This window comes from Phyllopteryx taeniolatus, chromosome 13 (genome assembly GCF_024500385.1).
Source record: "Phyllopteryx taeniolatus isolate TA_2022b chromosome 13, UOR_Ptae_1.2, whole genome shotgun sequence".
In the NCBI taxonomy this organism is placed as follows: domain Eukaryota; kingdom Metazoa; phylum Chordata; class Actinopteri; order Syngnathiformes; family Syngnathidae; genus Phyllopteryx; species Phyllopteryx taeniolatus.
The window spans coordinates 5,073,969-5,090,827 of record NC_084514.1 but is presented as its reverse complement, the minus strand read 5'-3'; the positions used below and the strand labels follow the sequence as shown (position 1 = coordinate 5,090,827).

Here is a 16,859-nt window from a genome sequence, read left to right as displayed (position 1 = left end):
ACCCCCCAAAAAAAAACAAATGCCACTTGCCTCTCTCATGCGTGTTTTGGTGCGGAACAGGAGCCTCCACATGTCCAGATATTTCCATGTCACTTGGAGCTAGCACGCACCGGCTTACGACCGCATAATGTTTGAGTTGGCCAACTCGTTGTGTCAGATGTGTGTTAGCTCACTGGCTTTGCATACGCACACACACACAAAATGGGAAGTGAGGTTTTTAACTAAAAAAACGGATGCAGACTGACTGAATTGCTGAGAACTGTCCGCAAAGGCAGGGTTACAGTGGAACCTCTGAAGGCAAATGCCCCAATTCTGAATTTTTGTGAATGTGTTCCTTTTTCTTTTCCTGATTCGAAATTAAGCAGCCTCAACAAGGGGTGAAGGAGAAGAAGAAGAAGAAAAATACAACTGAAGCTTAGCTTCTGTGCAAAATAAGTGAATAAATCACATTCAAAGCAGTAAGACTGGGGTGGTGTTCCAATCAGTGTTAAAACAATTAAGAGTAATTCATACTATTAAATTGTTTAATAACAAATAGTCGAAGCAAATCAGTTATCAGTTGCAGTTATCATTTTCCCACATGGACTAATTTGTAAACAACTTATGCATCATTGCGTGGAGAAATACGTTGGCGTGATGGTGGCGAGCCATGAGGAAAGAGTACGCAAAAGGCAGAATGTCCAAAGTTTGGGATTATTTCACACTTAAAAAAAGAAGAGAAAGTGCCATGCGTCTACTGCAAAGCAGAAGTAATTAACCTATCTCAACAGCACATATAATAAAAGACAAGGATGTTATCTAATTTAATACAGCCTACCACTGCTAGTAAGAACCTATTGTAATGCCCCCACAAGTGGACAAGTATAGACTTAGCCGCCAGTGCACTTTCAATCGCTTTATCGAACAAACAGTAACAAAATAAAGGCATAATAAGCACATTTACATACGAGCTGCAACAAACTACGAGCTGTTACAGTATTTTACTTTTAAAAACATACTGTTCGAACACCCTTCGGGGAAATTTTTAATTTTTAAATTTGATGTGACCTACAAAATAACTGTTTACATAGCATTAAAAATAAATATTTCAAAACTGTCAAAATTTACTCCTACTTATGTTTCTACTTCTTAATCAATATTGTCGCAATTAAATCAATATTGAATCAAATCAAATTGCAACCTAAATAACTGAAATTTAATTGGATCGTGAGGTTTGCTGTGTCCACAACTCTGATGGGTTCAAAGCAGAGGAAAAATTGTGTGCAGCTTTTATGACAATAAAAGGTTCTTCTTCCTCTTAAAAGGGAAGTGATGTAATCGTGTTTAGAGACACAAGGGGGCCAAGTAACATGCTCGCTGCCTTAAAGCAGAGACAAGGTTGGCCAAGTAAGGGCATGTTCACTTTGTGAACTCGTAAACTCACAGTCCGTATAAACGCTAATTAAACCAAGCTTGGCACAGAGGAGATAATGTAGAGGAGGAACAAGTAAAAAGATGACTTGCAGGATAACAGTACAATGAATAACATACAATTACAACATTTATCTGCGGGTGTCTCGACGCAGCTTCTCCTTTCTCAGCATGTTTTCAACTCTGACAGTTGGAACAGAGAGCAACCAAGAGGCCATTAAAGTACAACCCCAACTCCAAGGAAGTTGGGACGTTGTGTTAAACAAAAAATAAAATAGTCAAACAGTTTAAGGACAATGTTCCTCAATGTACAATTGCAAGGAATTTAGGGATTTCATCATCTACGGTTCATAATATTAAAAGGTTTAGAGAATCTGGAGAAATCACTGCATGGAAGCGACAAGGCCGAAAACCAACATTGAAGGCCCGTGACCTTCGATCCCTCAGGCGGCACTGCACCAAAAACCCACATCAATGTGTAAAGGATATCACCACACGGGCTCAGGAACACTTCAGAAAACCAATGTCAGTAAATACAGTTCGGTGCTACATCCGTAAGTGCAACTGGAAATTCTACTATGCAAAGCAAAAGCCATTTATCAGCAACACCCAGAAACTCCGCCGGCTTCTCTGGGCCCGAGCCCATCTATAGTTGGACTGATGCAAAGTGGAAAAGTGTTTTGTGGTGCGACGAGTCCATATTTCAAATTGTTTTTGGAAATTGTGGACGTCGCGTCCTCCGGGCCAAAGAGGAAAAGAACCATCCGGACTGTTATGGACGCAACGTTCAAAAGCCAACATCTGTGATGGTATGGGGCTGTGTTAGTGCCAATGGCATGGGTAACTTACACATCTGTGAAGGCACCATTAATGCTGCTAGGTACATACATGTTTTGGAGAAACATATGCAGCCATCCAAGCAACGTCTTTTTCATGGACGCCCCTGCTTATTTCAGCAAGACAATGCCAAACCACATTTTGCACGTGTTACAGTCAAGACCTGTCTCCCATTGAAAATGTGTGGCGCATTATGAAGCGTAAAATACGACAACGGAGACCCTGGACTGTTGAACAGCTGAAGCCGTATATCAAGCAAGAATGGGAAAGAATTCCACCTACAAAGCTTCAACAATGGGTGTCCTCAGTTCCCAAACGTTTATTCAATGTTTTTCAAAGAAAAGGTGATGTAACACGGTGGTAAACATGACCCTGTCCCAGATTTTTTGGAATGTGTTGCAGCCATAAAATTCTAAGTTGATGATTATTTGCTAAAAACAATAAAGTTTATCAGTTTGAACATTAAATATCTTGTCTTTGTAGTGTATTCAATTAAATATTGTAGTGTATTCAATTAAATATAGGTCATCATTGTATTATTTTGTTATTGATGTTTAACACAACGTCCCAACTTCATTGGAATTGTGGCTATACATACAAAAGGACAGGATTGTCTAAACATGCAGCCAAACACTGCATTTGATTGTCCTTTCACTGCCTAAAAAAAAACCACACTGGACTCTGTCAATAGGGGCAAACACACACTGAAGATAAAAGACATTGTAAGTAATATTTAACTCACAGACCACCTGCACAATCTAATGAGATCCAATATAAATTCATTGAGAGCTTTTACAGATGCCAAATATATTTTTTATAGGATTTATGTTTACCTACTAATCATTCAATAAAAATAACTCTCCCCACCCTGTCTAACCTCCTCCAACCGGCCACATCCTTGTAAATTCAAACCCACAACGGGTGGAGTTCTACAAAAGCGGCACAGTTTCGAACTCAACCAACATTTTCTAGGAAAAATACCAGTATGCCTCAAATGTCAAAGAAAACATGCAAATCTCGAAAGAGAGACCTGGGCTGCTTGCTATAATAGGAGCAATGTAATTACCGATAAATACTGTATCAATTACAACATACACACATTAACTGGACCAAGCAGATGCAAATACCATGAAACCCTGCATAGTCGCAGTCAGGCTCCATTTTTCTTTTTCTTTTTTGGAACCTATACTTAATTATTTGCTGAAAACTACTTGCTTTATTTGTGCTCAGGCCAACGCACTAACAATACTGCTCTGGCGCTGTCCAGTGGCATCTTTACTGCAATTCAATGTGACTTGCTGTTGCCTTACAAAGACAAATTCAGAATTCAAAATAAATATTTTTTTTAAAAAAAAAGTCAACCAATGTGACGGAACAGATTGTCAGAGTTTTTGGAGGTTCCATTCTACTTTCGGGTGTGTTCAAGCAGAGTTAGCAGCTTGTGTGAGGTCTGCTGACTTTGAACCAATGTTTTCGAGTTCCGAAAAAGAGAATCTCGTGAGTGCGTCTTGGGTCCAGACACTTGTGCGGGTTGGTACCAGGACATGTCAGGTGAGAGGCGCTAACATTTACCAGTCTGATATTCTGCACTCTGCAGCCCGAATTCCCACCACACACCCTTCTTGTCTATCAATGCTGCATGAAACAAACTGAAGTACTGCTGGTTTTTCAACCAGTTCCTTTCACATTCATTACCTCGACAGAGCCCAAACTATGATCCCAACATACTTCAATATAATTTCAAACTCATCTTACAACATTACCCCAAAAAATAAATATGACTTCCGGATGGATGGATCATTTTGTTTCGCTTTTAAAGAGCTACTCAGCAGATTAAAAACATACACAGGCAAATTTATTTTTTCTATTTTCTCTTTTTGCATTTGCCAGTAAGTTCACTATGAACCCACATTTAAAAATGTTATGGGCCCGCTTTCTTGCTCCATTCTCGATATACCGTAAAGTAGCTCGCTAATATACAATAAGCAGAAAAATCGAATATAAATAGGGCGGTGCACAATTTTTTTATTTTTGTTGTTACATTTTCTTTTTGAGTTATGATTAAAAAAAAAAAAAAAAAAAAAGGTACAGTCCTGTCATACATCAAGATGAATGGCTGTAAATAAGTGGTTCCCAAACTTTTTACACCAATAGTTAAAAAAAAAAAATCTTGCAGTAGTAATGTAACCCACTAAAATTTTGCACAGTAAAAACACTGAGTAGAAATATAAATAAAAACATACATAATGACTCAATTAAAATGAATTGTACAATAAAGTTAAATAAAAAAAATGTATAAAATACATGTTAAAAAATAAACACTTCTAAAAGATTTTATGCAAATTTAGAAAAACAAATACTGTACGACTGCACCGTACTAAAGCAGTGATTCTTTGAAGTTCCACAAGAGGAAGTCCACGTGCCACTAGTATTCGCCGTACTACACAGCTGTAGATGACAGCGGAAGTAAAGAGGAAGAGGAGGAAAAGGAGGCGGGGAAGGCAATGGCGCAGACAGAAGTTCCCCTGCACCAAATGCAATCCTCAAGACATTAAAACAAGGCACTGTAATAAAAGCCTAGCCTGAAGCAGTCGGGAAGAGGTTTAAACTGCATGGAGAAGTCATAAGAGGAGACAAAGTGGGGGGGGAGTAGAGTCAAAGAGGATCCAGCAACACAGTGAGCAGCACTGCATAATGTAATAAAGTATTTACCTCTCACTGCTTAATCTAGTTTTCTCCATCGTTTTCAGTCTGGTTACTTTACTCGTCACAGACCAACTCTTCATTAGGTATGCATGCACACTACAATAACTTCATAAAATACACTCCAAGATATGATTTTTTTTCTTCTTCCTGGAATGCAAACTACTTATCTATACTATTGTCCATTGACATATAGGAACATAAACTAAAATATATTAAAGATATTAAGATAACAAATGCAATAAAGCAACCATGAATCAAAAACATTTACACACTGACAATCAGTGACCCAACAAATTATTATTATTATTATTTTTTTTTACCCCTGATGGATTAATTGCATTTTTATTCATTTCAATGAGAAAAAATTATTTGAGATACTAATGTTATGAGAAAGGAGCGTGATCACAAAACCAATTAAACTCGTATCTCTAGGCACTACTGTATGATATCCCCCGCTTATTCGCTTCCCCCCCCCCCCCCCCCCCCCCCGAACCCCCTCAATTCCTTGCTTATTTCTTCCCAGATTTTTTTTCCCATGACAATGTTGACTATTATAATGTAATAATGTTTGGCCCAATAAAGGTTGGAGAAACACTGGGCTATACAGTACAGTAGTAATACTCATTTGTGATTAACACTGTCCGAAAGGTTAACTCAACAATATGTTTATTATTGTGGTTGTATGTTGCAGTGCTGCACAAAGTCTAAACCGCGTCATACGGGGTTAAAATCCACCACAATACAATCTGAGGTTTGAAGCTCACCATTGCGAAAGACCAGCATTAAAGCGGAGAACCTTCTTCCATTTAGTCACGTCATTCCTTAATCTCTTGGCTTAGTTGGACATTCCAGACAGGAAGCTCGTCTATGCCTTCGGTGAAGTCTACAACACAGGGATAAGACCCTTCATTTAGCAGGACCTTCCATCTGCTATCTCATCATCACCAACACATGTGCCCAGCATAGTGCTGTTGAGTGACAGCTGCAAACGGTCAAATGGGTCCAGTTATTGGCTAACAAATTTCCACGGAAAAGTCACAGGAAATGTGGACGGGATTAGCACGGATGCTACAGGAAATCCTGTGTGGACAATCTGGAATATTAATAGCACTACAAACAAGGATGGCAGTAAGATGATAGGTAGGTCAACCAAATGACATGAGGCTTGTCAGTATCGACGAAGGGATGATGATGATGATAGAGTTTAAACGGAACTAACAGGCCGCTGTGGTGATCTTCAAGCAAACAATGACATCACAAACTTCCTATAACTAATCTTGGACTCTGCCTTCCTCGAGTTACTTTTTTCTGGTGTGTGTTCACAATCAGACTGAAATAGCAGCTCTACATCCCAGCCAATACTTCCTGCTGCCCACCTTGCATCGCATGCGCCGGACACTTGCTCAAAAAACAAACAAACCCATAAACAGCGTGCACAACAATGCTATGTCCTTCTTACGAAATCACAACACAACACCTACGTTGAGCAATTCCGAGCAAAGATTTACAAAAGCTGGCAGCAGCAACTACTTGGTAACACCACTGACATGAAAGAATGAATAGAAAAAGGGTGGAAAAAAAACCAAAAGGCAATTCTTCAGATTAGAAATTGCAGGTAATGGAATGCAATTATACAATAATATAATATGAATATTTTTTTTAATTTAGTTACAAATTATATTGTGTTATTTAAATCACATTATTATGGTATTATATTTGAATTTTGGTGAAACATTTAAATTAAAATGTTTACAGATGCAGAAGAGTTATCCCCACTGCCTCTAATGTTGCCTACGCTATGCTGGCACCGCTTTGCATGCTGGTTTGCAACTACCTTTCAAACGCGCTTTTCAAAAGAGGCAAAATCCACCAACACAATTCATCTCAGGTTTGATAAAAAAACATTGTGCCTCCTAAATTCATCTAATTCTATTTACTCCTCTCACAACGCGGAAAATGAATTCCACGTCGGTTTGGGTGCGCAATCAAGAATGTGCCCGTTTTTGTATGTGTAAGTCCAGCCTGAAGAGTTTTTATGAATGTCATGTTCGGCTTGATGGCTTACATGCACTCATTTTGTACAGGACGTACAGTGAAGCACCCCTGGGTTGTGCAATTCTCCATGCAATATGTTACAGAAAAAATTTCCACTAAAACGCCACACAATGTTGAAGTTTGAACCTCAGTTCAGCAAGAGTCAAAGTATCAACACGGTTTTGAATGTTTTTGGAAATTTGTCCTTCAGCAGCTCCTTGCCAGTGTTCTTTTTTTTTTTGTGTGTGTTTTTGACCATTTCTCCATATAAACAGCTGAAAGCGAATTGGCTTAATTGCTCCATTTGATGGACCTTAATTGTTCCATCCCCCCACCCCCCCCAATTCACTCGAGCAAGGGCGTATCTGAAACTTGCTTATACCTTGATTTTTTTCTTAAAACTCAAAAGAAAAAAAAGAAAATCGACCAAACAACAGCTCCTAACGTGAAAATTCTTAACTTGGAAGCTGTACTTGGCATTAGCGTGAGACAGAACCTCCTCCCCAAAACAGAGTGATTTGAACCAGAGTGTGACATGGCTGAATGTCAGGGACGTTTGAATAATAATTATAGAACATGTCACCGTTCATGAATGTATATGTTGAACGTTGTTGCTAGGGTACCAGTTTCAAAGGTTGTTTTGCTCCTGTGTTCAGCAATGGAGAAATGTGTGTGTGTGTGTGTGTGAGCAGAAGCAGACCGAAATCATTTACTGGATTGATTGAAAATAGAGAGATAAATATAATTTGTAGTAGGTTTGTGGAACAAAGAGAGGCAGGTAATCAATCACATGAGCATCCAGATTCGTGGTAAGCATAAAGGACAAGAGCAACCGGTTGCCACATTCTCCTCAGTCCACCCTGAGAGGCAGAAGTGTGAAACTATGGCAACTGTGTTCCTCGTCTTTGTGAGGAGTGGCTGCGAGGACGGCGAGACCGTGTTTGCGCAGGAAATGAGCCTGTACAGCAGCTTTCATATGCACCTTTGACAGATGAGCGCTCCCGTCCGGCACCTGAGTGGACACTCGTCTCCATTTTAATTCCTCTGGTCAAATACCACCATGGCCTTTAAAGGTTTTGGGCGATGGAGCTTGTGAATAATCACCGACCCTCTCCTAGTCTGACAAATGTGATGAATGAGGCAAACTTAAAGACAAAAGAGTTATGAATGAAACTCAACGAGCAGCAGGGTTTATGACTACCAAGCGTACGTGTGTGTAAAATAAATAAATAAATAAAACATTTCTACTATTGCAGGGCTTGGCGACGCTGAGGACATGGTAACCATGACGACGACGGCTCCTGGCAGCCAAGGATGGATGGAGGAGGAGCTGCTGAAGGGAATGGATGGATGGACAGTTGGAATTATTGGAGCTTTTAGTCTGCTCAGGGATGCTGAGAAACCTTTAATTATTACATGCTGACAGACTTGGAAAGAAAAACATGCTTGGAGACTTATTCATGTTATGCTGCATTGCAGAAAAACTGGGAAGTGCAATTCCTTGATTACCAAATTAAAAACGCAAATAAAATTATTAAGTAACCCTTACATAATGTGCCTTTTCAATGAATACTCTTGGCATGGAACGTACTCCATGCCAAGAGTATCTTCATAATAATTGTCTATATCAAATTATGAAGTACAATTTAAATTTTATCCTAATAGCCTGTTTGAATACTGGACTTAAAAACAAAAATTCCCCCCAAAACAGCAGTAACTTTAGTCTGATGGTTTTCAGCAGATTTAGGCCTCCCCACATTTATGTAAAAAATGAAGGGACTGACAGCAGCTTAGCGACAACAGAACGACGCCAGCACATTGCTAAGTGTACTTGTTGGCTTTGTGTTATTTTCTCGCAAAACTTGAAGAATTATGCAAAAGATATACATAACAGTATGCAGCAATCATTTCAATAATTCTAACATCCAAGATGAAGGGTTCTAGTTGGAATTTTGGAATGAAACAGCTTAACACCAGGATCCCTCGCTGTACAAGACAAACAAAAAAAACTTAATAGTCAAAACAGCAGGTGAGTAACAATTTTCAAAAGACAATGTATGACTCGTTCAGGAGAGGTGAGCTCGATTATTGTACCTCCAAACACGTACAGTATCAGTTCCAGAATATGGGACTTTTTTGTCTTTACGAATATCAAAATTGTCCCCAGAATATCATAGCACTTTCTACTCGTCCTCATGCTACTCACAGCAACATACTTGACAAACAAAATTACTGAGTTAAACCACAGTTGTGATCAACTTTTGCAGAAACACCGTTTTGCCAAAACATGATGTATGACAAAACATTTTAAAGGGTGCAACTGGAGTGATCGGTGCTATGCGTAAAATATAAGACAGGATTTAGAGGCTCCCGCAAGCAGAGGGGCATGGTGGGTAATTGGGTTATAAAACATCGCTCACTCAGTATGTGCGTCCGTACTCTTCTGTGCATGTGTGCGTGTATGTGTGTGTGCTTGTCCAGTTGCTCTGCAGAGCCACCTTCTACCATTAACAGCAGATTCTGTAGATGATAAACACACAAGAGGGCGTCTGCTTCAGTCGAATACTGTACAAACGTCAACACACACACAAAGATTTACAGCCTTCAAGTCAAACCTCGTATGGAAACAATTGTGTACACGCACGCGCACACACACATGCACGCACGCACGCACGCACACACACACACACACACACACTCAAAGCTCTAAAAAGCGTGCAGAAACAATCGAAACCAAGTTTGCAAAGACTAAGAAGCCATTTTTATTTGTGCTCATAATAAAACTCAATTAACGTGCCTTGTAAATACAACACGCGAGGTGTGAATGTGTGCGTGTGGACAAGCCCTGTTTTACATTGTGTTTGGAGCAAAGTCCGTAGACCTCACGCAATGACGCCAATTTTTCCGTCGTGTTCCAAGGGGAATTGTAGGAAGAAGACAAACACGTTTACAGGTCACTCATGAAAGGTTTAAAAAAATAAATAAATAAAAAAAAAAAAATAGTAATAATAATAATTCAACAGGCCTTCACAATGTCCAACTTCCTTCCTTCATGTTGAGCGGCCTCGCAGAAAACACTGGGACATTGAGAAGGCGAATGGCTCCAGACGTCTGGGGCCCTTTTAGCTAATTTCAATCGAAATCTAGGGAAAGGGGGAAACTTTCTACTTTCTGAGGTAGTAGAGGAATAACAGAGGTGTAAGGCCGCCCGTGTGTAAGGTAATAAGGTACTTGCGGGACAGAAGTGTGAAGCTGAACACTTGACACGAACTTCTGCTGCCTGTGTTGAAAGCAGTTGTCAACACAATTGGCCGGCATTGTAGTTTTCTGCAATATCTCGCCTTGTCTTGGTTGTGTGTAAAGGGCACAAGTAGAGGAATGTCCAGTGTTCTATGACGGCTATTATGCTGCACTTTTTCTTTTCAGGATCTGTGTTAAAGTAGCTATGGAGAACTGTTGATAATACGCCAAGTGATTTAAAACTTTAGGGTGAAGGTTAAAATAAAAAAAAATAAAAAAAAGTGTCTATATTAATGGCCGGGAAGAAATATTGATGAAGCAAAGCAACACATCAACTCTTGCAAAGAATTCTCAATAAGCTGCAACATTATATAGAGATATTTTTATTAAGCTCGAAAAAAAAAATAAGTGCGCCAAAGGAATGCCACCCCCTCATTGATTTGTTGATTAGCTTATGGGTGACCCCTGGACATTGTGCTACTCTAATTGAATTGGAAAAACTTGAAAGGGGGATATGCAATTTTTCAAAATGCTAGCAAGATTTGAACCTAGTCTCATTTTAGTCCGCACCTTTTAATAGTTTCTATTATGGATCAGAATAATAAATGCCTTATTGTATAACAGAGATATTCAATAGGTGGCCTTTGTGGCCCCTGAACTGTTGCGGCCCTTTCCAAGATGAGACGAGATCAGCTTTGCGTGCAGTTGACCACCTACTCACTGTATACAGTACGCGAGGCTGCGGAAGTATCAGGTGTCCGCTTGCCGCGTGGCAGGTGCTCCCTTATTGAAAAATGTTTACTTCACTGCTATTCATTTCAAAGGGGAAAGATGATTTGACAGTGTGTTTTGCATTACGAACGTGGTCATGGAGTGAATTAAACTCGTATCTCAAGGCACAACCGTATATCGATACTGGGTGGCACATCATAGTAATATGTTGTGAATTACTGTGGTTTTCTCTGGCTTCCTTCCACATTCCAAAAAACATGCATGGTTAGTTCATCGAAGACTCTTCACTGTCAACAGGTGTAAATAAGAGTGTGAACGGTTTGTCTATATGTGCCTTCTGGTTGGCTGGCGAAAAGTCAAGGGTGTACCCCGACTCTCGCCCATAATCAGCTGGGACGGAATCCAGCTCACCCGTGACCCGAATGAGGACAAGCGCTACAGAAAACGGATGGATGGAAATATCATGATTCCAGCTCCTGTGTCTACACACGTGTATGTGTGTGTCATCAGTGTCCCCTCCTTGTTGTCCCACTGCGCTGTGATTATAACCAGAGGCAGTTTTCCACCCGCTGTGGCAAACCACCCGCGATTCTAATCATACCAGGAGAAATTAAAAGCAGTAAATGGTGGTGGTCTGCTGCGGGTGCTCCTCATCACGGCGCTCGTGACGACATTCGGCGAGCTTGAGGATGGAGTGGCAGCAGGGGAAGGAAGAAAGGGCAGCCTGCAGAAGATGGAGAGCATGGTGGATGGCAGGGTGTCTTTGTAGACATACACCATTGAGGTCAAGCGCTGACACCACCACGATCATGATTTAACACGTAATGACAAGAGATACTCGCACATCTTACACAGGACCACTGAGGCCATCGTTTCCATTATTTTCATTAGGGATGGCCAATTGATTACCTTCCTTCATCAACTACGGGGACATTTTTACAGCAAATTAGGAGATGCTTTTTATTTTTGCAGGGATGAGAGAATGTCTCTGTGTTCTGAACTTCTGTTTCCATGCTAGTGTATCTGATGAAAACATGGGTGTCAAACTCATTTTTATCGCGAGCCAAATCATAGTGATGGTTTCCCTCGGAGGGCCTTTATGATTGTGAAAACCATATAAATGTATCATCACTTCATAAAAATATCAAACACAATTGATCATGCAATGGATTTTTTTTTATATATTACCAACTAAATATATTTGAAATAAGAAGTCATGGAAAATTGTGGCACGCAATGATATCAGTATACAAGAATTGTTTACTCATGTTAAGAAGGAATCAAAAATACCATAAGGCAAAAATTACACCATGATCTACACTCGATAAAAATGGAAAACATGAACGCATCATTGACAACTCCCCCCCCCCCCCCCCCCCCAAAAAAAAGGTTTACACTGTACTATAATTGTTTATAGGACTATGTTTGCCTAAATGAAGCTCCTTCAACTCACTTCAGCACCAAAGCAATACAGCACAAAAACAGTAAATATGTGAGTTTTTCAGAAAATAATAGAGGATGAGTTCCCCCTAAAACATCTGTGATTAGACGAATGCCGAACTGTGAATATGCGGCTGTGTGTTACATTTTGCCACTTAGTTATTAAACTATTGGTCAGCTAATTATGTTCCCAAAATCTACGCATCAATTTTCTATTCCGCTTATCCTCACTTGGATCACGAGTGAGCAGGAGCCTATCCCAGCTGACTTTGGGCGAGAGGCAGGATACACCCTGGACTGGTCGGCAGCCAACACATTTAGACAAACTCATCGACACTCACATTCCCTGTAGTTAAAATTATAGAGCAGCAGTAGAAATGCTGAACAGTGCAGAAAGGAACTACACATCTGTGAAATTGCGAAAGAATATTTTAGGGCTGGTATCAACAGGAAGAAGAAACACTGGTGATGTTGTTTCCCGCAAAGTTTGTCAGTTCCCATATGTCATCTGAGTTTACACGTGGTTCCACTTTAACAGTGGCACAAAGGATTACCGAGGTGCATTAAATACAGGTGACACTGCGACGCGAAAGCCAAAGTGATGCCATCAGTCAGTGACTACCCTGCTCCCCCCTCCTCCTGACCTTCCTGTGGAATGTGGAGTGTTTGGTTCTGCGGGGCTCTGAGGAATGTCTATGCTTTGTTAGTGCACGCCTCTCACACCGCTCGCCGGGAATCGCGGTATGTTTGACTTCAACACACACACGCGATCATCCTTACGCATAGCGGTTTGTCTGACAGTTTCCCAGTGGCGAGCCCGGCAGGAAAACGGAAATCTGGAAAGCGTGGCTCCAGCTGACCACCATCTGTCAGGAGGGTCGTGCTTTCCAGGAAGCATTTTGGTATTTATTTAACCTCTACAAACCGAGGAAACCCCACACAGAATGCCTGGATTCTTACAGAAACAGTCAGAAACCACAGAGATGTTGACCACAAGCAAAAAAAAAAAAACTAACTTTAAGGTGCCTGTAAAAAACACCCACCAGCCAAACCATTATGTACACCTGCAAAATCTGAAGATACCCAATACAATAACTGGATTCCAAAAACTTCCTTTACAAAAATAATCTCACAGTTTTGATTGATGAAGTGTTCATTTAACAATAGGTTTATTATTGTGGATCACAGCAAAATCATACCAAGCGATATTTTTCTGACATTTTTGCTACATAAAATAGATTATTTCTTTTTAAAGGCATATAAATTAGCAAAAAACTGGACATTATAATTGCATATATCTTTTATTTATTTTTTATTTTTTAAAGCATTTTTGGCACTCCCCCTCCAAAAAAACTATCAAAAAAATGTAAAAAGAAAAAAAAAATCAGTGGGCACGCAACCACAAATATGCGGGAGTCCACTGTACTTGTTGTAGTACCCTCGCCACTGGGAAAAGAGCCACAGTCACCGATGCACTTTTTAGCTCTTTACTGAATGATGGGAGAACAGTAAAAAAAGTGAGTCCCCTCACACAGGAGCTGCTGTTGGCCACATCTTACACCCAGATACTCACACGCCGACTCAGTGACTTTACCACCCCACCAGGCCAGGCCTCTTAAAGGGACATATCTAACAAAGACAACAATATAAAGTACAGTATACTGTATTTTTGTACTTGCAATTGTTTTTTTGTTCAAATACGTTTGCAATGTGGTTAAAAAGTGTCTTTTAATAAGTTTGTGTTTGAAGCACGTGGAAGGGGATTAAAAAATATATATATATATTCCCCCCCTACATTCCAGATTTTCAAGAATAGCGTATATACATCCACCGCAATAATCACGGGTGGACTCTAATGGAAGGGGTAATTTGGCAGAGGATTAAAAAGGAATAGTCCTCAATTCTGAAACTGAGAGCTGGGCCAAAGTTCCAAGGACAACACCGTTGCATCTTGGTAAGTATCTCGATAAAATCACAAATACAGGAGCTTATTTTTGCGTACTGGCATCAATGGAAGCATCCATGACATATAGAATGAAAAATGTTGTTTCATAAAATTTTCTCATGCCTCAGAATCAAAAATATTTACAGGCAAAACAAACAAATCCCCTGATAATAAAAATGTTCTAAACCCCTCTCTCTCGTTGCCATTATGTTGATGTGCAGCAAACGTGCGCATCATAATGCACAGATAATGCAGCAACCAGAATGACCAACATGTAATCTCATAAACGAAGATTAAAATGACGCCGTGACGACCGCTGGGGGGTTCAAGTGCAAGTCCTACCAACAGAGAGGTCACGTTTGTTGGCGACTCTAAGGGCCGTTCCCATGACAACCACATGCGCGAGCACACGCTTAGGAGTCTTATGGCTAAGTAATGAGTCGCCTTGACTTTGCAGTTTCCTGGCTTGCAAATCTACGCACTCACCCTGGGCTCCGACCGCTGGTCAAGTACGGTGCCTAAACACTCGCTCTCTCCTCTGGTAAATATTTAATCAGGTCTACAAACACTTGACACTGAGGCTGCTATGAGCCGTCTGATCAACATGGGCATGCAGGGGAATGCATTATATAGAACAGGGGACACCATTAGTAGCCTGTGGGCCTGTTCTAAAAATAGCTCACCAGTGATGGAACACTGTGATTTCCTCGGGATGTTTTAGAAGTCATCATTTGATGTAAACACTTGTAGAGACTTATAGAAACAAAGTGATATATAGATACTGTAAATGGCTGAAAAGTGCATTGGAGACTGTGGCTCTCCTTTTTTACATGCGTGGGCATTAAAGTATGTAAGCATACATTAAAAATCCATACAAAATGGTCACTTAAATTATTTTTTTTAAAATAGTGCAATATGGGGGGGGGACATGATCGATGACTCAACATAGTGGGGAAACATTGCGTGTCCAAAATAATATGTTAGCTTGTAAACTAAAATGGTGAGGTTACGCTATTGACATGAGGCCTCAATCCTCCTAGCTCGGGATTCAAAAGGTGTGGCATGCAAGCTTCCTCTTGTGGTACGTGAAAGAATCACGAATCACCAAACTGTGCATAATGTTAGAGTGGTTTAAACTTTTTATTAATGCACTACAGTACATCTGTTAAGTACAGCTCAGTTGTACTTAACTTTTAAATACAATTCGCATTTAATATTTTACTGTTTTCAAGTTTGATTTAGAAACCATTTTTATTCAACTTTCATGTGCAATACATTTTAATTTAATTAAGCACTGTTATTTTTATTTTCCCACATTTAAGTGCAGCGTTAATGTTGAAACTGTGTACAATGTTACAGTGGCTTACAATATTAAATATACTTATTGGGAGTGAAACCTCCGCCTCGTTTTTGATGAACAGTCTAATAAAAGCCTACTCTGCTTTTAATGTTGGTTATTATGGTGGCACTTGGAGAGGTAAGTATTTTTTGAGCCGATACTTGGTGTGCCACAAGAACCACTGCTCCAAGTTAACAAGGCTAGCTACGTGCTGCGGATTTTAATCACGTTTTACTTTTGAATAATTGTTATAGTATAATAGAATGCTAGCCCATCATTACAGGAAGCATGTTGCTCCTTAGGTCCTCTTTCTCGATTGTCAGTCGATGCGGTTTATGACTTGCCGAGCTGCATGCGTTAGCTTAAAACTTCTATTTGTTTTGCATCATTTCCTTGAGTGACTTTGCATTATGTAAGATTCAATCTTCAAAGGCATACCGTCTGATTCTGTCTGTAATTTACTTTGGATGATTTAAAAATAAAACACAGATTAGCTGACTGCCATATCTTCTGTTATGCTCTAATGAGACAATTTTGCAGAATTTCTGTGTGAAAGAGGTTCCAGTTTCTATACGCTTTACTCAAATTATTCCCACGCGGCCCTAAAAAGCTGAAGTTCGCGTAGATGTCGACCGTTCCTCTCCAGGATAACTCTTCCTTTTTCAACGCCTCATCATCTTCACTTATGGCCTTTATCAGCGTTGCACTGTGACTTCTTTTTAATTCCGCCGTTTAGCTGATTCTATTCGCTCAGCAGCTAACTGCAGTGGAAAAATAAGAAGCCATTAGCTACGATCTCTGGTGCATTACCTCGTTCTAATTTTTGCCCTCCGGCCTCATGCCGCAGTGGGGAGAGAATTATGTAACAAGGAAGGAAAGAGCAGGCCTGCATTAAACGGAAAATGAAGCATAGGTCAAATCGTGGTTGGTCACATCCATTATATGTTATTGTTTAAGTTAGTGGTGGAAAACCCTTTTCCTCTCAGTTGTGATTAAGTCAAGTTAATTTAACTAACAAATAAAAGATTTCCACCAAGGTTTAAACATTTATCACCAGCAAAAACCATCAATGAGTAAACTTTGGAAGAGGTAGTAACATTTTGTTCACTTGGCTCCTGGAAGGGGGGGGAAAAAAACAAAACAAAAAAAAAAGATCTGGATGAACTGGTCTTCTTC

At 40.0% G+C, this 16,859-nt stretch overlaps 1 protein-coding gene across 4 annotated transcripts in view; it reads right to left on the bottom strand.

Annotated features, from left to right (window-relative positions):
• The window catches only part of rps6ka1 (ribosomal protein S6 kinase a, polypeptide 1), a 53,613-nt gene that overhangs the window by 18,407 nt on the left and 18,347 nt on the right, over positions 1-16,859 (bottom strand). Inside the window, exon 1 of one of the 4 annotated variants that reach the window (XM_061793912.1) lies at positions 31-182. The exons of 2 other annotated variants lie outside the window; for them this stretch is intronic. In XM_061793912.1, the coding sequence (XP_061649896.1) occupies positions 31-72 (42 nt within the window). In that variant the 5' untranslated portion in view covers positions 73-182. Of the gene's footprint in view, positions 1-30; positions 183-16,859 lie in introns of those variants that run through there. One more of the 4 variants, XM_061793910.1, reaches the window with a different exon arrangement.